Source organism: Bombyx mandarina, chromosome 06, assembly GCF_030267445.1.
Source record: "Bombyx mandarina strain Sakado chromosome 06, ASM3026744v2".
NCBI lineage: Eukaryota > Metazoa > Arthropoda > Insecta > Lepidoptera > Bombycidae > Bombyx > Bombyx mandarina.
The window spans coordinates 79,009-104,927 of record NC_143213.1 but is presented as its reverse complement, the minus strand read 5'-3'; the positions used below and the strand labels follow the sequence as shown (position 1 = coordinate 104,927).

The following is a 25,919-nucleotide window of genomic DNA, read 5'->3' as shown; positions in this document are numbered from 1 at the left end:
TATTTTCGAATGGACACGTGTGCCTGTGTACCGTCCTGTTTGTCGAACTTACTCAGTTTATCGTTAATCAATTGCGAAGAAAAGTTCTGTTCTGCATCATGTCAAAACGGAAAATTAAAGTACTGTCATTATGTGATAAACTCAAAATAGTGAATGCGTTTGAATCCGGAAAATCGCGAAATGAAATTCAGAGGGAGCATTAGCGAGAAACTCGGGTTAGTGAGAAACCTCTATAAGCGAGAATGAGATTGTGCTCCCTTGAACTCTCGCTTATCCAGGTTTGACTGTATATGAGTAAGGGGGAGTCTCCGCCAATCCTAAGGGTTACTGTGGAAATCGCACTAGTGTTGCCCTACGCAGCAGACTCACGTCGTCCCACCGCAACGCACCACGACGCCAATACAAATTAATTTTCAATCTGAAGTTGTTTGTTTTCTAATCTTATGTAGATAATCTATTCAAATTGACTCCGTTGGATCATTTAGCGTACATTGTTAATAAGTTTTGTATACTTAATACAAGAAAATCAGATTCATTATTTATTATCTTGACTAGATTATTAGTTCGAAAACAAACACCAAATACATATAAGTTTTTTACATCAGCCCAAGGGGACACGACGGGGTTTTGAGGCCGGAGATAAGACTTCGTCTTCGCACCGGGAAATCTATTTAATCTTCTTCTGAGTCGGTGGTTTCGTTGTTGAAGGTCGTGTCTAATTTAAAATGTTGAGCACTCGATGCACAATGCTTCCCCACGTCTTCCTGTCCTCGGCAGTCTTTATAGCCTCGGTTATTGGCAGGTCGGTGAGCGTCTTTACCAGATCAGACCAGCGGGTAGATGAGCGTCCGCGTGATCTTCTCCCGTCAACCTGACCGACTACCATCAGCTTCTCTACGTTATCGGGGCCTCTACGCGCGATGTGGCCGAAGTACGTGAGAATACGTTGGAAGCAGATAGCGGACAGCCTTGTGCCAATACCGAGATCCTTCAGAATGGTTAGTTTTGTCTGGCGTGCCGTCCATGGAATTCGCAACATCCGTCTCCAATACCACATTTCAAAAGCTTCGATCTTTGCCCTCTCACTTCGTCTTATCTTCCAGGAATCTGCACCCGGTCACCGTCCGCTTGCGACGAAGGGCTCGACGAGCGAATTAACCCATAGACACAGCCCACTGAGTTTCTCGCCGGATCTTTGCAGTGGGGCGCGTTTCCGATCCGGCGGTAGATTCTGCGAAGCACTGCGTTGCTAGGGTCAGCGTTAGTATCACTCCGGTTTGAGCACCTTGAGCTCACCTACTAGCTAAGGTAACGCTGAAATAGCCTCCCAAGGCTATCAGCTTAGGTAGGGAGAAAAAAAAAGATTCGGCACCATAAAGGAAAATTGAGAAGACCAATGCACGTACCAGCAGGTTTTGCGGGATATATTGGGGTCTTTCCATATCCTAGTGAGGTCAGTCATTGCTCCGTTGGACATTTGGATTCTTCTAGCTATCTCCTTCTTGCTGCCACCCTCGCCACAAAAAGAGAGCCAAGATAAATGAACTGGTCAACAAATTTCAAATCCTGAAGTTCATTAGAGCGAATAAGCATACCAGGTCTATCCACCAACAATACCTTGGTCTTCGCCTTATTAATGGTAAGGCTAACTAATTCACTCTCCTCCGCCACCCTAGTAAAGAGTTGGACTAGTTCTTGCTCGGATGATGCGAACAGTGTGGTGTCTGCATAACGGAGGTTGCTGATTTTCCTGCCGCAAATGGACGCTCCATCCTTAAATGACTGCATTTAAGGCTCGTCTCATAATGAAGGCGCTCGTTTATCACGTACAGTAGGATCTTGCTTGCATGGGGTATGAGTGCTACAGTCCTGTAGCTGCTACAGGACTTGGATGAACCCTTCTTATGCAGAGGTATTAAAATAGATTCCTGCCATTCCCTAATCCATTCGCCGTTACTCTGTATTTGATTGCGTAAGTTACGTATAGGTCTTTTTTTTTTTTTTTTTTTTTTTTTTTTTTATTGCTTAGATGGATGGACGAGCTCACAGCCCACCTGGTGTTAAGTGGTTACTGGAGCCCATAGACATCTACAACGTAAATGCGCCACACACCTTGAGATATAGTTCTAAGGTCTCAGTATAGTCACAACGGCTGCCCCACCCTTCAAACCGAAACGCATTACTGCTTCACGGCAGAAATAAGCAGGGTGGTGGTACCTACCCGCGCGGACTCACAAGAGGTCCTACCACCAGTAATTACGCAAATTATAATTTTGCGGGTTTGATTTTTATTGCACGATATTATTCCTTCACCGTGGAAGTCAATCGTGAACATTTGTTGAGTACGTATTTCATTAGAAAAATTGGTACCCGCCAGCGAGATTCGAACACCAGTGCATCGCTCGATACGAATGCACCGGACGTCTTATCCTTTAGGCCACGACGACTTACTTTTCTTTATATTAATACGTGAAGCAAAAACGTTGTACTCCTTTTTACGATAATTGCGTGGACGGAGGAGAATGAGACTTTCCACACTCAGAGAGAAAATAGACAAGTAGTGCAGAATACTAATATTTATTTATTATGCATAAAAAAATTTTTTTAATAAATTTGAATTAAAAATAGTGTAAGAAAAAATAATTTTATTTTAAAAAAGCGTGGGGTACTTTTCAGGATATTATCAAAATAACCCTCTACTCATATCTGTTCATAAAGTATTTATAACTACTGATATCATGCACCCCACGCTTATTTCATAAAAAAAATTAATATTGAATTGTCATCGGTCCTTAATAAGTATACTAAATTTAGTTAATCCGAGGTTTTGAATGGGGCCAAAATCATGTTCAAAGATTCCGACACAAACATACATACGTCTGAAGCTAATCAAAGCGTATTAAAGTACATTAAATCAATAAAAAAAAACATTACACAAACTATTGAATTGTCATCGGTCCTTAATAAGTATACCAAATTTAGTTAATCCGAGGTTTTGAAGGGGGCCAAAATCATGTTCAAAGATTCCGACACAAACATACATACGTCTGAAGCTAATCAAAGCGTATTAAAGTACATTAAATCAATAAAAAAAAACATTACACAAACTACCATGTATTTGACACACACACACACACGCATATACACTCTTTTGTTTACTGTTAAAGTCTGTAGTCAAATTGAAAATAGATTAATATTGTTTGTCTATATTATTTGTCTATACTCGTAGTGTAGCCTTGGCGTCATCTGTAAATATAGAACAATGATGATTATAGAAATGTGATAATAGAACCATAAGAATGTAAAAACTTATAATTTTAATTAATTATGTATAATAAATCCAATCTTTCCCAGCATATCGCCACAAGTCATCCGTCCACCGGACAGGGGGATGCCCAACGCTGCGCTTACCGGTACGTGGTCTCCTGCAAACAAACTGTAATAATATTTTTGTAGTTATTCAATATGAACTGTACAGTAACATGCGTACATGTATACATATGTATAGGAGTATGTGTCACCCCTAACTGGCAAGTAAGAGCATAAAGCGTGAAAGAGTATATTTTTTCGAAGGGTCGAGCGGCGACGGAGCCTGGCGCCGCCGCGCCTGCTCAGCGGGCCGACCCTGCCGACCCGACCATCACTTCATTATGTTATTGTTAAATCTATTTGTTTTCTTCAAGGGTAAATAAAACAAGCAGAAAGTCTGTTCGTTGGTAAGTATGAGCCGTGAGCCGCTGTGTCTGTCGCCACTAATATTACGTTTCGTCGAGGACCGTCGGCCGAGAGCGCATCATGACTCATGAGCAACCACTCCTCATTGCGCCACGCCAGTCTGCCATCGACGGTAACAATGCGAAATTATTCTTCCCATATTGGTTTTTGTGTTGAAAATAAATGATGAAAAACAATGATATGTCTATTGTATGATTACATTTGTTCGCCAAATATCATACACTAGCTCGTACTACAAGTAGGTACAGTAACGGCGTGACTATGATGCAGGCCGCCGCTGTCTTTGGAACTGATACATTTTACCGCCTAATTGTTAGTAACCTAAGGGGCTATTCCTACTACTCACGCACCGATAGATAAGCTCGCGGGTTCAACCTGAGATAACTTGCTAACACTAGCCCTAGCAAAAGCAATGTTTCGCAGAATCTACCATCAGATCGGAATGGCGACCCATTGCGAAGATTCGACGCGAAGCTCAGTGGTTTGTTCGCACGTCGAACTCTTCGACAAGTTCGGCGAGAACGGTGTGCTTGAACCGGGGAATCCGGTAAGACATGTTTCGGGCTTCGGGTTTCGGATTGGATATGTAATTACCGGAGGCCACGATAAGGTGGTTATCTTGTCGCACCGCTTTATTAAAGTAGCGTTCTGATGCTTCCTTAAGATACTAAAGTATCGGTTCTAGGTTTATGTCGTCGTCAATATCAACATTGCTTATATACCAGGGTGCTCCGACGGCTATCCTTCCGATAGAAATCGGATGAGCAAGTTTTGTAGTGTCCCCTGTTGGTAAGGGATACCTAATTTACTTTGCTTGCAGTTCATAGGGTAAAGTTGACTTGTATGATAATTTTCAAGCTTACCCTTAAATTGTCCTTAGCTCAATTCGCGTTTTTGTTAAAACATTCTGATATACCACTCTTCTATTCTCTATTCTATTCTCCACTATTCTCGCCACAGCTTTGCAGAATTTGGAAAATCTTACTAAATATAATGTAACGAACTTTACACTTGTAAATCATTACAATATAACTATGTATTTTACGGACAAACTTATACCCCCAAGTTAATTTTTATTTGAAGTTAAATATTTTGAGCACGTCATTTTGAAGTCCTGCCGCCGTGATTGCAAGGCAACCTCGTATCGGTGGTAGGATCACGGTTTGCGCGATGAACCGTGACTGAGATATTCGCAGCGAGTAGCATGCCGATTAACTAAAAAAAATATCCCTTAGACATGTATACACCTTGGTATGATTCATATATTATATACCTTCATTTAATATTAGGTTGGGGAGATGGTGCCTACTATTTTGAACCACACTAATTACCAATTATATTATAAGAAACAACATGGATATACATAGCAGGTCAGCTTCCCTTTGCGGGGTTTCCTGAGCGCTAGGACATGTTAAACTTTAAACGAGGTTTGCGGAGAGTAGTTACGCAGCGGTAGGCATCAATGTGGGTGTATCTCTCAAATTACTGACGTCTATGAGCAACGCTAACGCAAATGTGAACTTGAATACCGAGAGAGAGACATTGCGAGTCGGATTCCGGACAGCTGGAGTCCGGCGCTCCTCGTGCGTAGTGCAGGGCCGCCGCGCCGCCGCGCCGCCGCGTGCTCATCAATCGTTCACATTTCACATAAATACTGCGATTTTGTCTATTTTCGCGGCATTCGCGAGTCGCCGCGACACTCGGCTGGTGGGGTGCTCGGGCGCCATATTGGATATTGCACGCATCTTTAAAATTACTTACTAACAACAAATAATATATTAATAATGAAATAAATACCGAGCTATGTTAAGAAAACTTTTTTTATCGAATGGTGTTTTTCTGCTTGTGCTCTACGTTTGTAAAGTAAGTACATATAAAATCTAGGTTCAAATGTAGTTTCGTGTCCTTTACCCACATAATTATTATTATTATTTTTTACTAAGGTTTATAATTTCAATAACTTTATTCGTATATTAAGTTATTTTTTTCTAAGTAGATATATTTCGCTTAATTTCATCATAAAGGCAACATCTTCCATTCAGGCCAGTAATTAGTAAGCATTCGGTTCCACTCGGACATTATTAGAGGCTCAATCACACTGCGGGCTACCGTGAGAGTACTCCCCACAGAAATAATCTTGATATTCTTTCTGTGGTACTCTCCTTCAGCCTTCGCCTTTAATAAATGGAAACATATATGTAACATAGCCAAAACTACTTTTACTCACTGATAGATCGCCCAGTCAACATCGGAGATAATAAACGCGAGTATAAACTTTAAAACTAGTCTTAATTATTATGTCAATAACTTGAGAAAATCGAAAACAAAGACAACACAGTAACTTCCCTTTGAGGTGTGTTCAACAGACCGCAGAGGGAAGTTCCATTAAATTTGTTTTAACGCTTTTTTTGAAATTAAAGCAAACGGCTCCAGTTGAGCCCGTTGAGTTCGCTACGACGCCGCGACGCGGCGAGGGACCCGGACTTCCGATGCACAGGATATCGCCATCAGTGTGTACCTCAGAAAAATCGCGTGACAAAAAACTTATCACCTTCAGATATGAGGTCAAAATATCAATTATATTGGTACATCGGAACGGGACGGACACACTATTATCTTAAAATCCGTTTACAACTCCTCCGTGCAAAGCCAAGAGGTCGCTCATGTCCATCTCGCTCAGAGGTTCCCAGCGAGGGCTAACAGATGGCTTCACGTCTGTATTCTAGTTAGCAATAAATAGATGTAGACTGTGGACACTTTAAACACACGTCTTCAATAAAAATGGGCAGATTGTGCAATGTTCAGACCACTTAATGTATAGGTATGTTTGTACAAAGTCCTGTTGCAGTTGAATGAGTCGCCCCGTGTCTGTCGTCTGTACACGACGCCGCGTGTAAAGCGAACCATTCACTACATATCAGACGCGACCGGCCACACACTGGTCCCGCCAAGTACTTCATTCACTCTATTCTACATTCATTTGTTTCTCTTTCACAATGCTGCAAAGATTACGTTTTAAAGCTAAAAGTAGCAATAAAGGACAGAGAGATAATAAGTACCTATAGCCAGATTCGTAAGAAGTCCTGCGGCCGCTCACATGCTCACATGCTGACATGCTCGCACGGCCAGCACATTCTGGCGCGGCCAGTGGCGGACCGACCCGTTGAACTGGTTCGCACGTGAATGGCATACATAAAGGTGTTCAGAAACGTGGCTTTGACCTTGAAACTTTCAATGTAGATGCTCCAGGGATGCCAGACCGCTACACGCACACTCCGAATTGTATTAAAATTGCTGAAAATATATTATAACCAAAACACATTTGTCATGAATTTACACTTAACTCAAAAATCAGAACAATATCGAAGGTTATTATTAATATTTTTTAAGAGTACTGTAAATACTTTTATGAAGATGAGCCTGACTGATTTTATATTAGGCAAAGCCTTATCCGCGGTGCGGTCAAATATGGCTTCAACGTCTACAACAGTAGCCACCCGATTGCAACGCTGAGAGCCTTGTTGGGTGCTCCCTCGGTACCCACTGCCCACGTTGTTGAGGCGATTAACGATTGAGATTTAAGACTGGACATTATCAATTATTTTCTTATCTCTCAGCAACTTAAACATAAATAAATATTGACCGAAATTTGGGTTTGCCAGAATTAATTCCAATATTGTATACTATTGTATAGCTCATACTGTATCTATAGAGCAAAGCTACAAAATGGTTTTAATAAGAGCCTACGAATATTACTCAAAACTATCCGAGTACAACGTTTCAACAATTCGGTGAAAAAACAAGAGCGTGGCAGCCCTGAAACGCCGTATAGCTCGCAGGTCGCAGGTCTACAGCGATTTGTGCTGATGTCCCTAGCGATCCTAGCGTTCCTAGCGACCGGACAGTCACTCTGTTGCCTACAAATATTGTCTAAATATACACATACACATACTTAAGTAGTTGTAATCATTTGTTTGCGCCGAAGCTTGGACGTTACCACTGTGTGTGTAGTAGTGTCTTCAGCGCGCACAGAACCAAGTGCAAAGATCATCTATCTGCTTATCATAACAATTAAAATGTTTGAATCTTAGAAACGGCTGATTGATCGCATTTGACGTAAAAAGAGCTGTGATTATATACATACCTAGTAGATTTATTGAACTTTTAATAGAATAAAGCCAATGAATATGCAACTTATTGAGAATTCAGTCATTTCAGTTGTAAAACTATATAGTACCTGCAGCCTGGCTCGGCGGGCACTCGCACACTCACTGTCACAGTTAACTAGCAGGCCCAAGCTACTTATTACATACGAGTATTTTTTTGTGCGTCATCCATTTCAGAATTCCATATAGTAAAAAAATAAAGACTTAATTCCAGCAATACAAATACAGCGTACATACTTTGTTTCGTTCATTGATTTAAATTATTTTACGTTAATCATATGACCTATGTCCCTTCATAATGTACTTAATTATTATCCAACAGCTTAGTGTTTAGTTATCAAGCACAATGAATAGATTCGTAATATACCCATTAGTAATTGTGGTTCAAAATATTAAAAAAGAATCCCGATTATTGAGTTACCTTTGATCATTAGAAAATGTCAAAGATATAAAATGTGATGCGTAAGGCTGGCAAGAGGGCAAGAGTGAACTAGAGTCCGAGACAGATTTGGTTTAATTGCCTCAAGAGGTTGATATCAGACATGCAGCGAGAGTGATGGCGGGCGGCGCGCTTGTGTGCATGCGTGTGTGTGACGGATGGCGCCGCACGCACACGAGCGCGCCCACCTGACGCCGCCACCGATGCCGCCGGTGGCGCCAGTCCTTCCCCGCAACCCGGGGCTCACACCCCGCCTCCGCAGACGCTATGCCAGCTCACAAAATTTCCCAGCAATTTAGGGAATTATATGTAGTTTAGTAACTATTAAATGGAACTATTTTATTATTTTTATGCTTGTGTTTAAGTGTTTTATTACCATCTTCGAGGGCTGAGATTATCATTGATATTTGATTTAAAATTAAATTATATGAAACGAATATTAAATACATTGATAGAAATATTTGTTAAACTACATTTCTGTTAGTACATGATATTTTTTTCAATCTTATGTTCTTATATTCGGGGTTTCAAAATCTTTACACTGCAGTCCTGCCCGAAATAGTTTTCCTAAAAAAAGATGTTAATATAAACGCAATGTAAGGAAGCTATAAAATATGTAGTTAAATCCAAAATAAATATCGATAAATTTCGGGTAAAAGTTGAGTGTTGTGTGTGCAGCCCCAGGTGGCGTGCCGGCCGGCGCGGTCGGGCTTGAGCGGTCCATCCCGTCAGTCAGTCGAGTGATCGCACGCGGTGCATGATGTTGTGTGGACGGCGCGCTCGTGTATCATGGCGCTCGCGTAGTGACGCCGCGGGCGGCATGTGATGTTCCGGCGTCGCGCGCTGCGTCGGCGGCTGGCGTCGCTAGGAGTAGCGGCGGTGCCTGACGACGTGCTGCGAAGGCTGGCGCGGGCGCTGGACGCGGGGCCCGGCGGTGCCCTGTGCGTACCGCCCGCGCCGCCTGATGACCGTAGGCTGCGCCTCGCGCTCGCCAGGGCCTTCTGCTTCCCAGACCTGCGCGACCTGTCCGAGCTGCGTCGGATGCCTCACTGCACCGACAATTCCTGCTGCAACCCTTACCACTGGAGTCGTCTCTGCAAACCCGGTACGTGCCTCTCGCGCCGGCAACAAGTGCATTCAACAGTGTGATCTGCCGATGAGATCGTTTTCTTAAATAGATTCTGGTGTCAGTGTACGGATATTCGTGGAATGAATGCCATTGTCGCTTTTAACGATGAGTACGGTTCTCTCATAATCTAAAATAAAAAATCTAACCTAACTTTGATGCGACTAGTACAATCACTAATCACTGTTACGATTTACTAAAAGATACGACCGTTTCTCATATAAATAACATTTGTGTGTCGCCACTCGCCACCCGTCTGCCTGCTGCCTGCTGCGTGTTCCTAATTCGAAAGATAATTTTGATCAAGAGTGCGTGCAATCAATACTTTTCCATCGAATCATTTGCATTTGGTTTGTCGACATCCTCACACTAAAGTTAGCAGGCAACTTCACGTGGGTTACATTATCACGCGGGTTATCAGTGCTAATCGTTATCAGCGTTATCGCTACTGTTTGTTTCTGTATCTATAGTTACGTTAGCGATGACGTCAGCGTGGCCGCGCGTGGCCGTTCACATACACACTGCGGACTAGTACTGAGCATTACTGAGCAATGAACACCGCGCATCAACAACTCGTGTTCGTACAGACTACTGCAATGTAGCATTACTAATTGACCGCGTACACTGTTGCGTAGGTATTTTGCAATATACATACTTTAAACATCTAATTGTGCCATTACATATTTGTATAAAAGTTTCACTTTAAATATTTTACCAAGAGCAATATATACAATATTATAATGCGAATATTTGTTAATATTGAGTTGCGCAGTTTCCGATATCAGGAGTCTGTGCGCAGAGAGGTGTCAAGACGAGAACGAAGTAGTTGCGTGTGCGCGCAAAGCTAGCAGCTATCACCTAATCTCGAGTCGAGTGAGGCGAGTGAGGCGAGTGAGGCGAGGGTCATTCGTTTGCGATAAGTAGACAAGGTCAGGTCGCTGGCGCCGAGGTGCCGCGCCGCCCGACGCCCCGCCTGCCTTCACTTTTAATTTGTCAGACTATAGAGTGGCGGTACGGGTAAACGCTGCATTCCACTTCCTTATATTTCCATTCGTCTGCACACCACCGCGCCAGTATGTCCCGTTTTGATTGCGTTCGTTTGTGGAATCGGCTCAGATTACAGGAACTTATCCAGGCAGCGGCTTGGCTCTGCCCCTGGCATTGTTGAAGTCCATGGGCGACGATAACCACTCACCATCAGGTGGGCCGTACGCTCGTCTGCCTAAAGGGGAATAAAAAAAAATTTTTTAGCTGATAAGTTTTTTCATACCTAATAAAGAAGTTTTAGAGATTTTGGCGCTCCGGACGGCAAAGGTTTCTTCGTTTATTCTGAAAGTTCTCTTCTCTATTCACTTCTCTACTTTTGAGCAGTCGACAACACAAAAGCGGTGTTTTAAATTCGTTAATGTCGCTTCGAGTATCTTAAAAACCGTTTTATCTATACTATCTATACTAATATTATAAAGAGGAAAGATTTGTTTGTTTGTTTGTTTCGAATAGGCTCCGAAACTACTGGACCGATTTGAATAATTCTTTTTCCATTAGAAGCCGACATTGTCCCTGATGAACATAGGCTACTTTTTTAAATCTTTTTTTAATTTTTTAATTTTTTTGGTTTCATGTGAGTTTTAATGTTTCCGAAGCGAAGCGAGGGCGGGTCGCTAGTCAAACATATAATTACGATTCAATACTATAATTTGACAATATTTTTTTAATTCCTCAAAAACGGGTACTTACACACCGACTCACCGGTCCATTATTCCTGTAAACCTGTAATTGTAGAACCTCGATGATGGCTGTTAGTATCGGTAACAGATACAAGGCAGCTTCAGAAATTCCCGTATAGGTACATTTAATATCTGACGAACGTGTTTAAGCGTGCTTCTGTTCTTTATCCTCTACTGATGTTTGTCGTGAGATTATTTATTTACTTGTCTGATTTCGATGACAATGTCAAACAGGATTATATTTTCATAGTACCGTCTATAATTATGATACATCGAACGCTCCAAGGGAGTGGTGCCGCAGTAGTCGCGGTGGGTGCGGGTAGCCCGAGGTTATGAACAACTGTGACACCGACTCGCGCTCGACCCGCCCCCTGGACCACGACACACTCCTGACACTGGCACTACTGCTCTGTCGATGACGTGTGGCGCGCGACAACATCACCCTGACTAATTCATTAATGCCTCCCAATATCCAATTTATCATGCTGTTATTGTAGCACCGGGGCGCGGTTGGTTGTGTCTTGGGTGCGTAAAGAGTATGCACTGACTGTAACGGTCACTTCGCGATACTGGATCTTACCCAATAGCCCCACTGTGGTCGCTCCACTCTAACAAAACCGCGAACACTTTAGGAGAAAAAGTTCCACGACGGAACACTTATAGCTGCTACTGACCCATCTTGGGATGTCAATAGTATTTGACAGGTCGGATTCGGCTGTCACATCTGGATGTCATCATGTCATCTGGATCCAGCTGTCACATATACAAATCAAACATCCACCCCTCTAGGGGCCGTTACTGTATTTCTGTCGGTATCTGCTCTCTCTGTGAAGGGTTGCAAGAGTTGCAGAGAGTTCATTCTTATGGCTCATAGGGGGGGGGCGGCGCATTCAGGTCGTGGTGTCGCTCGGGTCCGGCACCGGCCGAGGCCCAGTGAACTACGAGCATCTATAGGAATACGAAACTATAATACACTATATGATCATAAATTAATGATTCAGCAGTAACGCTTAATGTTTTTTGAAAGAAAATATTCATCTGATTATTTTGCGACAACAAATCTCGGCTTTGAGGTGTGATTCAATAATGATTCCGCTATAGAAGCGCAAGCGCTCATTAGCCGCTGCTCAGTGGCGGCTGCCTCTACCGCCGTGCACTCTCTGTTGCGATCGAACACAAATCATTTCGGAGTTCGATAAATCAGGAATGTACCGTCGCACGATGAGGCTGTTTATCAACATCTACTTTGTGGATTAGCATAGGTTAGGGCCCGACCAGCAGGCCCTGACACTGCTGACGTCCACGAGAGACGAGCGAGCGGCATGCTCCTCTGCTTACGATGACAATAAACAAACCGTGACAACCGCGCATACATGGATCCCAGTTTGAGTCTCAATGTCTTCATGAAATGGTTAAACGACCTACTTCAATGCATTGCAATGCGCTTAACTACCAATTAAAGTACTGTGGGGCCGGAAGAACACAGTTGTATAATGTAGCGTTCAATATAAATAAACTATTTAGAATTTCAATAAAGTTTTTCCACATCTATCAGTCATATAGTGTAGATCCCGTTAGAAAACTCTCCTGTTGTCTGAACGAACACGGCATTGCGCTACGGAGATGTGTTGTGTGATAAGGCACAAGGTTTGTTCCAGACATGATGTTATTGATCTGTGTTTTGTGAGATTCGAATCGAATATACATTTGACAAGGAATAAAAAATGAATACCATACTTTCTGATGCGGATACCTCATTATGGATGTGGCCATCCAAATAAAGAAATTAATCACCAAAAACAAGCAAAAACCTGTAGCGGTCCAGCTGCGCCGGTAATTGTCGCGCCCGCGGACCGGTACGCGGTGGACCTCACCTGTGCAGTTTTTTGTGAGGTCTGCGCCGGCGCGGCGGCTCGGCTCTCGGCGGAATTACGTCGCCGCACTTTTTGTTAACTTTCGCAGTCTGTGCCCGTTCGAAGCTCATCCAGCTTCGGTAGGCGTATTGAGAATTCCTTCAACTTCCCGTGTCGCAGCCGGGTCATGAGGCGAATTATTTTAGGCTTTATACTTTGTTTGTTTTTTGTAAGGTTTTATTTGTATAAGCAATTGGTCAGTTGTGAATTCGCATCTTTTATTATATTTCTATTATTAATATTATCTATCCTATCGCGTGTTATCTACAATTATTATAGAATTGAAGTTATAAGATACAAGCGGCCTACTCCGGCTCCGCTCGGGTCTTTAACAAAAATTTCAACGATATTTGATGTTGTTTTATTTTTTTAAATAAAAGAACACTTATTACGATATAACCATAATAGTTATACATATGCTGTCGGGACACTTTTTGTAAATACTCGTAATAATGTGTTCTACAAAGTCGTAGTACATTATTTTGTTTTATCATCAATAGTTTTCGCAGGGCACGCGATGTAAAGAATACTTTAAGTATTTTTTTTAATCCTTGGGTTCATTATTGGAGTTTTTACTAAAAACTTCAATAATAAAAAAATAAGGGTTCCTTACTAGGAACCCTTATTTTTTTACAAAAAGATATAGCCTATGTCACTCAAGAATAGTGTAGCTTCCAAACAGTGAAAGAATTTTTCTAATCGGTTCAGTAGTTTCGGAGCCTATTCAATACAAACAAACAAACAAATCTTTCCTCTTTAAGTATAGAAGTATAGATAGATTACGAGTAGTATAGCAGTATAGATAATGTGGAGCTTCTTGAGCCCGACAGATTTTTAATTCTGTTGTAGGTAAGCTTCTAGGTAAGAAGCTAGGTTTGCTTCATGTGTTTGGTCGAGAAAAAATTAGATCAATTTTGTTGAAGCTGCTTTTAATCTTATTAGTAGAAAATAACTTATGTATTTCCTATTTTTATCTCGCTATAATGACGAAACACGCAACTAATTTGAAATCGTATAAATTTGCAATGTATGAAATCACAGATATACTCTATTGAATAATTTTATCTGTAACTACTAATAAATAAAAGTGAGTCGATCGCTCATAAGGGTAAATCCACTTGAATAAACTCAAGGTTGGTAGGGTTTTTCTCAAAACTTCTCTTTTATGTCTTCAGTAAGCATTGCTTATGTGTATATCCCAGACGATGTTTTTAATTGTAACTCTGTTTTATCTACTTTTACCTGAAACTTTGCTGAGACTTTTATCGACAGTTGTTGTAATTTTCATGGAACAAAAGACTAGTGATGATATGTTATAATTATTGTTCATAACTAGCCTATGATTGTCATTCTGCATAAACGCAGGATTCAGCAGGGGTCAAATAAAATATACCTAATATAAATGAAAGCAAAAATAGTAGGTTATTTCTGCATCTAAATTTACTGAATATACATATATATCTCCTCGTCTAGTACTGAGTACTAACTGACGAACAATGTATTTTCAGAGCTCGGCCAACAATCATAAACAACAATCTTTAGAACGCAGTGGCGCATTACATCCGCCAAGTGGCGCCAACCGCTCCGGCTCGCGCCTCTCCTTGCCTCTTGCCTCTTGTGAATGTCTCTATGTAAACCGTCGGTGCGCTCGCGGGCGGAGGAACCGGGGAGGGGATACTTATCTTATCCTCGACGGGCGACGGCTCGGCGATGACTCGAAAGATGCGAGATCATCTTAAAGTCAATACCTTTCGCCGTCGCCGGCGTCACGATCGCCTCGGGGCGAGAGGCCGGTCGTCACTTTGACTTCGTAACGGAAATTAGTCACCCGCATCCGGCTATCAAACCCACATACACGACATGGTGGACACGCATTATCGGGGATGTTCAAGCGCAGCTCACGAAGCTATCCGCAGTCCCCGTCATCTGAGCGGCACGCCGGTGGAGTCCCGATCTAAAGATGTCGCCGAGGCGCGCGTACGGGCATCCATCTGTTGTTGATGTGATGCTAGGAGCCAGTAGCAGCTAGTGCGACGCGTCGCGGCGGCGCGGCGGCGTGGCCGATATTTATTTAGCCATAATTGCTTGTCGGCTGGCTGGCGCCGGCGCCGTGTCGCGCCGGGGAGGGGGCCGCGCGGGGGAGCGGCGCGGGGGAGGGCAGGTACGCGCTCCGGCTGCGTAAGCTCAGCTCGATTTTCGTTATTGGTTTTTTCCCTTTTATTGTAGTCTGGTCATGTTTTGGGTTGCTTTGTTGAATTTGTGAATGGTTCTCTTATTACGTCGGCCGGTCCGCACGGTCGCCCGGACGCGTTGCTCATTCTTGTGTACGAGTGTACGACACACGCTTCTGTGTCGGGTCGATCATTGTGTTGAACAGGCCTCTCACTATTATGACACGACTATTTATTGTTCTAATATTTAACTATCGTCAAATGAAGCTCTTCGCTATGTCGTTTTGTGTATTTAATGCAATCGATTTAGAATCGGTCAATACTCCGAGTTGTTCGGCGTCGTGTACGTAGCCCAGTGACCGGAGGCACCTGTGCTTAAACCGGTTCCTCCCGATGGCGGCTCATACGAAACTGGAAAAATCGTCATATTTTATGACCCACACCTACCGCGAAACGACTAGCTCTTTCATTTTATGATTTTACTTGACGTCTAAATAGTTTTAAGTGCAAATAATCTCCTTATACGTCCAGTGCTGCGGTCTTAGCACTCCTGACCTACGTTATCTGTGACATTTAAAATTTAGATGTCCTTTTCACCAAACGGTTGATGACACATGCTTTGAAAACCGATCTTCAGTCGTCACGACCGAAATGTCGCGAATTGTTTTGTTATGTGTTTGGTGCACACGTCCTGTGAGAGCGAGTCCGGGGGACAGATCTACAGTCGTGAGTTCAAGTTCAGATTTTAAAATTTGAAACTGAAGATAAACGTTACTACGTTGCCTTTAAAATCTAACTTTAATAAATGTTAAGGCATTGTTCTGCGGCTTGACCATTCATGTTTTGATTAAAGTCATAACTACCTACATAATTACCAAAAGGGAATGACATTGTAGTAGTAGTTCACTCTCAACCTGGACTTGCTGGAAGTGCTAAAAGCGCAACATCACATTAAGGGTAACAATATCGCACTAAACCTGATCTGGCTGACCACACGCAGAGAGCCTATAAAAGTTACCTGAACACACAAAATAGTTCAATAATGGGCAGAAGGACGAGACGCTCGGACGGCTTCATCACACTCCTGTCGATAACGAAGAACCCTTCCTTTCAGTGCAGCTCGACACTAGTCGTGGCGTCGTGTAATGTTTGACTTGCGTCTAATGAGAGGTGCTGTCCCAACACTTGTGTACGGGCTATATGATAGCAAGTGGACCAGTACGGAAGATACAAGTCAGTTGAAGCAACAGCGAGTATTGCTCATAATTGGAAGTGATTGATTCCTTAGCAACCGCGCCACCGCCACGCTGCTCCCTATTATCTGTTCGTCTCCGTTTTTACATTCGTCTCTATAGTTGTAAAGCGGCATAGTTTCAAGATAACCAATGCTGTCTAGTCTGATAAATATTTTTACCCTCATATATGTATAAGAGGGTGCGGACGATGCTGTTCACAGCTAAGTCAGAACGGCTGTCCTGCTCGCCTCTGTTCGCCAGCTGGTACTGTGGGGTTGGATGGTCCCGCTGGTGACGAGGGCAGGTGCGCGCGAGGGTGAAGCCGGCGCGTGGGTGAGGCGGACGCGCGGCGGGCCGGCGCCGTCGCTGGCGCCATCCGACACGTTATAATTCGGGCGAGCTATTTCTGTCGATTCACACGCGTGCGCGCTCGCAACTCTACCTCTGTATGACGGTTTTTTTTGTTGTCATAATTGTTTGTTACCTCTAGTTACTGTACGATTTCGCCTGAAGGGACCACAAAAAGTGAAGGCCCTGAAAAGACATGTCGTTGTTTTTGAAGGTTTTAAATCCTTAGATTGTTATCTAAAAGTAGTAAAAGAGGTGAAACCCTGAAGCAGTAATGAGATTCAGTGTCGGCGGTGAGCTCTGATGACGTCATCGTTGCGCACAGGTGTCGCGCTACCGACTAGTTCGGAGCTGGTTCGGAGGTGCTCATTATGTTATTGTATATGTTGTACTGCCGTGTCCTTCACGCGCGCGTACTACGTGACGCTCATAACGCGCCGACCAGTTTATCGTGATCCCAAATTACAGTAATAATAGGTATATAGTTCAAAGATTTATCGACCTGCAGAAGCAATTAAACACGACTATGGGCCATCGCTTAGTGCAACACCAGTAAGCGCTGAGTGAGCGCAGTACAAGTACTAACTGGGCCCACAGACAGCAACGTCACCTGACTTTGCAAGCACGGCGGGGACAGGGGAGCGAACCTTGATGCTAAGTTGCTCGCGTACAACCGGACAGTCTTCAAGTGAGCTCCTATTGTTGCCGCTCTTGATTTTTATCCACCATTTATAAAACTTTTAGGAAGCTACATATGATTCTGTATCAGAAAGGATAATATTCTACTAGTTGTCACGACATGTCTTCACCATACTAACTTGTCCAAGACGACCCACACTCGCTGGCACCGACGCTAATTATATTTATGTAATAAACAAAATATAAGATATCTTTGAGCGATATTACCTCGGAGGCCGCACCGGCTCGAAGCGTGGCCCGCGACTGCTCACTACACACTACTCTCAGCAGGCCACCGATTTAAAGCAAATTCTTTAATATTTAATTATGAAAACGGCTGCTATTGTTTTTAAGAAATGAAGCCTATAATTCGTTAATTAGGAGCGCCGATGAACGACATTTCAATGAACTAACGCTAACCAAGACCAAGGGAAGCCCCTTGGTCTTGTTTTTCACAAAAAAAACTTGTCTCTATTCCTAATTTAAACTTAATCATATTATATATAGAAAAGCTATTTTATAAAACAATTCTTGTATGGAAAACAGTGTGGCACAAACTAAAAAGATACTAGTTCTGAATGTAACATAACCGTTTAAAGTAAGCCATGCGTAATTGCATTCCTTGAGTGTGCCGCCGCCGCGTCGACTCAGCAACAAACATACACCGCCGCCGAGCCCCGCCGAGCCCCGCCGAGCCCCGCCGAGCACGGAGCGACCACAACTGCGCGCACTATACAACAGTACAATCGAAGCACACTCCCGCGTCCGCTATAGCTGCACGACGGCAAGGAACGATTGCGTTCTTCAAAACGAAGATCGTTCTCGAACAACTTGACAATATCATGGAGAGACAAGGTCACGGCCGAGGAAGTAGTGCGACGCGCTAAGCAGAAACGGGAAGTATTCTACTACGTCATCATGGGTCGAGAGTTGGAGTGTCTAGGGCACATTATGAGAAATCCTAAATATGAGCCGTTATAGTTGATGATTCAAACCAGAGAAGGTAAATGTTATGACTGAGAAATCTGCGCAATTGCCACGGCAACAAGTAGCCGTCCTCGGATTGGATCAGTTCTATCCAAGACTCAAGTCAGTTTAATGACCGCCGACCCTCAGGTCACCCTCAACTCATTAAGAGATGACAACACGAAACACTCATTGTTCAACCCATTGCCGAGGGTTACAAACAGTAGTTGTCGACACGGAAGTGGTACGATGGGCGCGTACTAATCGGACGAGCCGACCGACTTATGTACAACCTACAACATTTATTGCTACAGATTGAACGTCCAGATTAATCACACACGCCGGTCCTTCGCGGAGCTCACACTTGCATTTTAGGTTGACTCAAGATTTCCATTCGATTGCGCGATCGGTCCACTAAGTGAAACTCTAGTTTCGGTTAAAAACAAGACTTTTTACACCGAACACCGAACAGACTAACCGTTCACAATAAAAACGTGAGTCGGATCGGTCTACAGTGGACGGACTAGTTCCCTGGGAACGTTCTGGCGCGTGTGCCGTGCGAGTGAACAGCACATCCCGCCGCTCCCGCCCGCTGTGTGTTTGTGCACGTAGTCGTAGAGTGTGCACACAACACTACACGACCATATTGGACGAACTTGGAAACAGGAAAACGTTTTTCTCTCGATCGATTTAACTTAAATTTAGCTGATCAAAACGCGCCAGCACTCACTCTGCTATTATTTATATATATCTGGTAAACTACGCGCGTTACACTACCCGTTACTTTTTGTTAAGGATTCACTGCAGTAACTAAAAAGTTTTAAATTAATTGAACGTTGTAAGCTTCTCTTTTCCCCCTTTACCTATTCGCTAGTAAACTAAGCGACTATTCCACCTATGCGTGGACGAGTAGGTGAACTCACGGGCTCATCCTGAGAAAATTTGCTAACATTAGCCCTAGTAAAGCCTAGCAAAAGCAGCACTTCGCAGAACCTACCATCAGCGAGAAACTCAGTGGGCTGTGTCTATGAGGGACTTCTCGAGCTCGTCTCAGGTATACTGAACTTCTAGATAATTGTACCAAATCGATGACAATGATCTACAACGTAGACTTGAACCGGATATTTGCAAGCGCTTTAGTGTTAGATAAGCGCGTCATGGTGTTAACGAGATGTTAATCGTCCAACAGATGTGGTTGCGTTCGTGTAAGAATGTCATTAGCAGTAACGAAGCGGCGCGGGCGTCGGTTTATAAAAATCCAATAAAAGTGACGTGCTGATTTATGTCGCGACTCTGGAGCATTCCGAGCGTTCGCTGCGAGCGCTCCTCAGTATGCAGGTGCGTGCACCGGAGCCGACGCGCTAATGTTTTGACATTTCTTGCGCAACGTCCGTGAGGCGCTTCTCGGAACGCGCCCGAAGACAAACTCATATCAATATAATAGGATTGAGCATATCGGAATGGTTCAGATAATTTGTATTCATAATGGCCGTTCGGTCGAAAAACAATCCGGACACGTCCGCTGGTGCCAAAGCCTGGCGCCGAATTGCAAATTACGATTGCACAATTCACATTCAGAATTCGAAAACACTAATGTTGTTCGAAATTCAAAACGAGCAATAGCGCGTGCCTGTTTGGATGTTTGTTTATAAATGGAATGTACCGCGTTCCAGATTTAAACAACGCGGCAAACTTACCCGCGAGCTGCTCCCGCGAGACACTCACGCAATACTTCTACCATATATTAGGTTTGTCTAGTTGCACTGGGCCGGCGGTACGGTGTGCGACGAGGCCACACGGGTAGGCCTAATCATCACTTTGGCGACTGCGACCTCATGTCCCAGGGATATTAAATCCATATTCTAGTATACATAATTATGTATATGGATTCACTTGCACATAGAGCAAACATGTACCGCGTGAATTGATAAAGCATATTAAATCTGTCTTCGTTTCGCAATACCAATATTATTTGGTGATGATGAAAATAAGAGTCTTGCTCTTGCCCTTCCTCTTTGTGGAAATGAAGCACCGGGGTCTGGTACTGGTCATTTATAACCGAGATGCGTGTCCACCTTGCTGGTGCTATAGTTTAACTACAGTAAATCACAAAAGGTAACAAACGACACGGCTGTCAAATGGCTGTGGTCGAGGCTGGCGCGGCTCCTGGCTTGTTCTATGTAGTGCCTGTCTCGAAGGATGACTTCCGAAGGACAGGACATCGCGAAGTGCACCTTCCCTCTGCGCCAAAATATCGAAATTAGGCGATTGTCTGTTTCCAAAGGTCGGGGTGCAGTATCAATATTGTATCTGTATCTATGTACAATAGTAAAATATATTATATAATTTGTAGCGGAAACCTGATGTAACTTTGAAGACATTAGAAGAGACTATGTATGGGGGGATACATTTGAAGGAATATTAAAGTAATCTGTATGTTTTCGTTTGTTTCAGAAACCCCCCCGCCGCCATACACTCGTTTTGCCATGGATGACTATAAACCTAAAGGTAAGATGTTATTTATACTAGTACACTATGATACGTCTATGATACTCGTATGTACGTACGCCTCATTCGTTGTGTGTCTCCCGGTGAACTCACTAATTGTAATGTAATCAAAAAGTAACGTTATCCAAAATACAAAGCCGATTAGAAAGAAGCTAGGAGCCGTTCAGCCCTGGTGGCGAGGGTGGCGAGGCTGCGTGGGAGCTCGTGAAGTAACAATCGATGTACTATTTGAGCGCATCTTGCGATTATAAGTGCAACAGTATAGTATCAAAAATATTTGGTTAGTCAATTTTGTTTTATATTAAAATAGTGCCCATAACGATCTCTCAAACAAATGTTTGTGACACAGACAAACAGACTCGATGAAACTAGTATTCCGTATGGTCCTTTTTTGCCATTTGCCATTCTGATGGCGATAGCGCTCTTCGACAATTTTTGATTACGTCACGACGCGATCCGATTCTAAAAATGAATAAACTTCCTTGATGGTTGGCGTTTGTAACGACTCCGGCTGATTGTGGTTTCAAGCGCAGGGCATTCATTTGAGTAGAAGTAATGGTATGATGCCACGATGCCAATAGCTCAATGCCCCAGTCTAGTGATGGTGCAGTGGTAGTGTGGTGCGGTCCGCGGAGCAGGCCGACCGGGGTCCGCGCCGCTTCCCGGGACGCCCCCGCACGCAGCGCCTCTCGGTTACACAACTCAACTTGGCTGCACTATTTGGATTTAAACGTTCGAGATAATATGTTGAAGCCGCATTCGATTACTCGTAACATAATATTATGAATCACACGCTCTAGAAATTTATTTAGATTTCTACTAAGTGCTCATGCAGACTTACGTTTTGAACCGAATTGGCAGACTATCACCCTGTGAACACATACGACAATTTGAATTAGGCTAGGCTTCATTAGCAGTAGCACCACCCTGCCTCCCCGGGGGTGCGTACAAGGCGAGTAAGGGAGTTGTCGTGGTTGATGGTCGTTTACCCGACCGGTAGAAGTTATTGACAAGTGACCGCACGTCGCGATCTGGTCCCAGCGCATTCCGACGGGCCGCCATCTTTAAACTACATTAGGAACGCTTGCGCCGGCGGCACTCATCACGCCGCGCCGCGCCGCGCTCGTGCCTTATAATACGCTTCCGCGTACCGTGTTGTTGGTCCTCTGTGCAAGGGCTAGTCTGGTACCTTCACATTTATGTTATATTATATGCAATGTTTACTATTCACTTCAAATAGGAACACATATCTAACTACATGACGATCACGACCACTCTGTCAAGAGTGACACGGCTGAGAAGAAGAAGAAGGAACACATATGTAACGGTGCGGCGGCCGCGGAGCGCGGCTGTGTGACCAAACGTCAGGTGCTCGCTGATAATATAATTAGTTATCAGTGTAGCGTAATGTTAAACGACACGAACACACCCGACTGCAATAAAACAATAACTAGAAAGCGAAAAACAACGAATTAAAACACATTAATGTGTAATACTTATAAATATTAACTTTAAGTTGTATTAATATATTTAATGACACCTCAAATGCTGAAATCCGTCACAAGGTTGAGGCTGATAGAATGTGCTAAATTATTAAGCTTTCCTTATACTATATATTATATAACTAGTCTGGCCATAAATACTGTTGCATAAAAACTTTTCTTTTTTTCAACTTTTTAATTATTTTGAATTTGGTACACGTATAGTATTTTAAAAACTTCTTTCGATTTTGCGCAATTTTACCTATTTTTTCATGCTCATTATCAAATTACAATATGGAATGGGGTGTTAAAGATAAAAGTAAATAGGATTGCAGTGATCGTCTTACACAAAGTGGGTAAAGGAGTAGTCGGTCATATTCAAAGGCTTGGTATCAGTCGTATACAACAACACTTCGTCTGTCGAAGAACAGAAAAGATCGGGGCGGCCGCGTGCTGGTAGAACTACAAAGGCTGTTATGCTGTTAAAGCCAAAATTCGTCGAAACCCCATTAGGAAGCAAAAAATCTTATCGCGAGAAATGAAGATTCCCGCTAGGACTCTGCCGCGTATTATAAAACAAGATCTGAAGCTCGGTGCTTATCGTCGATATACAGGACATGCCCTAAAACAATCTTTACAATTAAATAGAGTGGATACGCATGTGAAAGGCACGAAATGTCGATAGAAAATTTTTCACGATTAAAGAACACTACAATAAGCTAAATGATAAAGTGTACGCTCACAGTTCTGTAAAACTTCAGCCAAAGTGTATCAAGATACAGCCTTGGATCATGTTGCGAAACTTCTCAGCAATACACTTTTTAAAAATATACCGTGGACTTTCCAGCCGGACTCTACACCTCACACAAGGCACGAAGTACCATAGCCTGGCTTGAAACCAACGTTCCATACTATATAAGAGCGGAAGACTGGCCCTCAATTAGCCCAGACTACAACTCAACTTCAAATTACGGTCAGTTTTAGAGGACATGGCCTGCTCCAAAAGACAGGGCGCGGCGACATTGTTTCTTAAAAAATCTGTGGAGGAAGCAGTGGCGAAATTTCCCTTGGAGACACGCGCGTGAATCCATAGATTCGTGGCCAAGCAGATTGAAGGACTGTATAAAAGTCAATGATGATCATTTCGAATAGAATCTTTTTTTATTTTGTTGTTGAGACTATAATAAATATGTAGGTATAAATTTTAATAATATTACATTACTCCATTAAATAAATGCATTTTCATTTGTAACAGAACTTATGGCTGGACGAGGTATATCTATAAGCGTTTTTGTTCTTTCTATCCAGCCCTATTAAATACATACACTGAGTCGTTGCTGCGGCCTAGCGACAGGACGAGGAGTGCGCCGCGGCCGGGGCTCCCCGCGCCACACTCGAGGGCTGCAAATGTACCCCCCCGGGATTCCCTGTAGCCTTCATCATAGGATTTCCCGCGGCTCTCCAAGTTCCTGGCGCCTACACATCGATGCGCCCAAGCTCACTACCGATTCACCTTATTGTTTCGATGATTAGTTTTATTTTCTGAGAAGTGAATAAATCAATTGACTCTAAAACTTTAATTGTAACTATACTGAGACCTTAGAACTTATGTCTTAAGATGGATGGCGGCATTTACGTTGTAGATGTTTATGGGCTCCAGTAACCACTTAACACACCAGGTGGGCTGTGAGCTCGTCCACCCAACTAAGCAATAAAAAGAAATCATTTTATTTTGTTAGTATAGGTGTTTATAGGCATCAAAACTCATATATGTATGTAGTAGGTATGTGTAGTCATGATGGCGCTTCCGTTATGGAAGACAAATTAACGAAGTTGACGAATCATTTCAAAGTTGTGGCAATAGCGAACATCTTAGGAGCCTCAGTAAGAAACTAGTTTTTATAGATCCGCGGCCCGTCCACTCGGTCCCCGCGCGAACTGCCCCGCGGCCGAACCCTTACGGTCGAGCGGATCCGCCGCTTGGGTCACGCTGACATTGAAATTCCATTCCATTACACTTCTCGCGTGTTTCCCAGAACCCATTCATTTGTCGCGTTAACGTTGCCCAAAACTCTAAAGCCTGCAGAGTATTATTCACTTAGAGCGGTTGCGGTAAGATTGAAAGTTGTCTGTCGCGCCGGGTCGGGTGCCTTTCTCTCGAGGATTGGCTCTGATAACGGCGTGTCCATTAGCGTTATCGCAGCGCCGGCGCCGCCCGGACCCCGCCGCCCCACCGGCTCCCCAACCTTACCCTTTTATTATTGTTCTCGGCGTATCATATTAAACTCTATCATTCTAAACTTAATCTGAAAATTTCACAATATCTCTTAATGTAGTTTTATGAGATACTTGATAAATAGTCACTGTTTTTTTCTTGAGCACTAATGCCAAAGGCACCGTCAAGCCGTTGCCTACATCACAACCTCTCTTTCAACGTTCGTTTGAAGAAGGGCATGTCAGAGCACTCGGAAACGACCACGGAGGGGAGCTCATTCCAGATGGTCGCGTGGCAAATAAAATCTTAGAACACTGCGCCTGTACTACATATGTACCTACCATCCGCCGTCGCCGGGAGTGTCATGCTGAAAGAGACATGACAGCACACAGAGACAACTGAACCCCCATTGTCCACCCACAAGTTCCAAACGATCGATGAGAATGAGATAAGGAGAAGCAATGTACATGGATAGAATGACTATAGTTCAGACTGTTCAGTGCCATTTCTTCATCAAAATGAGCGACGTTGCGAATTAGGCAGAAAGAACATTTGCAATATCCAATAGCGCAGTATCGTGACGAGGCCAATATAATAAACAAAAGCTAGTACGAGTTCTTCATATTAACGTTATTATAACGTATCACAAACAAGTAACGAACACTACATCCCGAGAAGCAGTGCGACCCTCCTCCTCTGTGTTGCCTGTACACGAAGCACAGTGTCATTTTTAACCTAAAGTGTCAAGGAAATAAGATCGATTATCGTTTGAAAGCTCCCAAAAATAGTCGGTAATCGGTAATGCATCAGGAATTTATCTATAAAGAAAGTAGTTTTAAAGTGGCTCGGAGCTGTCGCTGGTCGGGAAATGAAACTCGCTTTAGTATTTCTATCAGTAAACAAGACATGGCGGGACCTGTGAGCGGCGGGTGTGTTGTAGTCAGAACAGCAGCCACCTCACTGGGTGCTCATCTACAATATCTTACTTCAAAACATACAGGTTGATATCGTAAAGTGTCTTCGCATATACAGCGGACAGAATTTTATATGAAAATGGATATTATTATTGAGAAATCTTATCAAGTTATAAGAACATAGCTAGCCACCTGTAAGTATCCACCTAAACAATAGTTGGGGCTAAGTACTCGACATATACTGCCTCAAATCTTCAGTAACACTTAGTGATGCTGTTCTTTGCTTCATTTTCATTA

The 25,919-nt window shown here is 43.2% G+C and overlaps 1 protein-coding gene and 1 long non-coding RNA gene across 2 annotated transcripts in view; both read left to right on the top strand.

Annotated features, from left to right (window-relative positions):
* The first annotated feature begins 293 nt into the window (after window positions 1–293).
* LOC149502759 (uncharacterized) lies at window positions 294–4,439 on the top strand. Its single transcript, XR_016323238.1, has 3 exons — window positions 294–931; window positions 3,355–3,413; window positions 3,684–4,439. It is a non-coding gene; the product is annotated as an uncharacterized LOC149502759 (long non-coding RNA).
* A 4,486-nt stretch (window positions 4,440–8,925) lies between these two features.
* Dad (Daughters against dpp) overlaps window positions 8,926–25,919 on the top strand; it is a 26,336-nt gene continuing 9,342 nt past the window's right edge. The window contains exons 1-2 of the mRNA XM_028183677.2: window positions 8,926–9,445; window positions 20,959–21,012. Coding sequence (XP_028039478.1) covers window positions 9,166–9,445; window positions 20,959–21,012 — 334 coding nt within the window. The 5' untranslated portion in view covers window positions 8,926–9,165. The remainder of the gene's footprint in view (window positions 9,446–20,958; window positions 21,013–25,919) is intronic.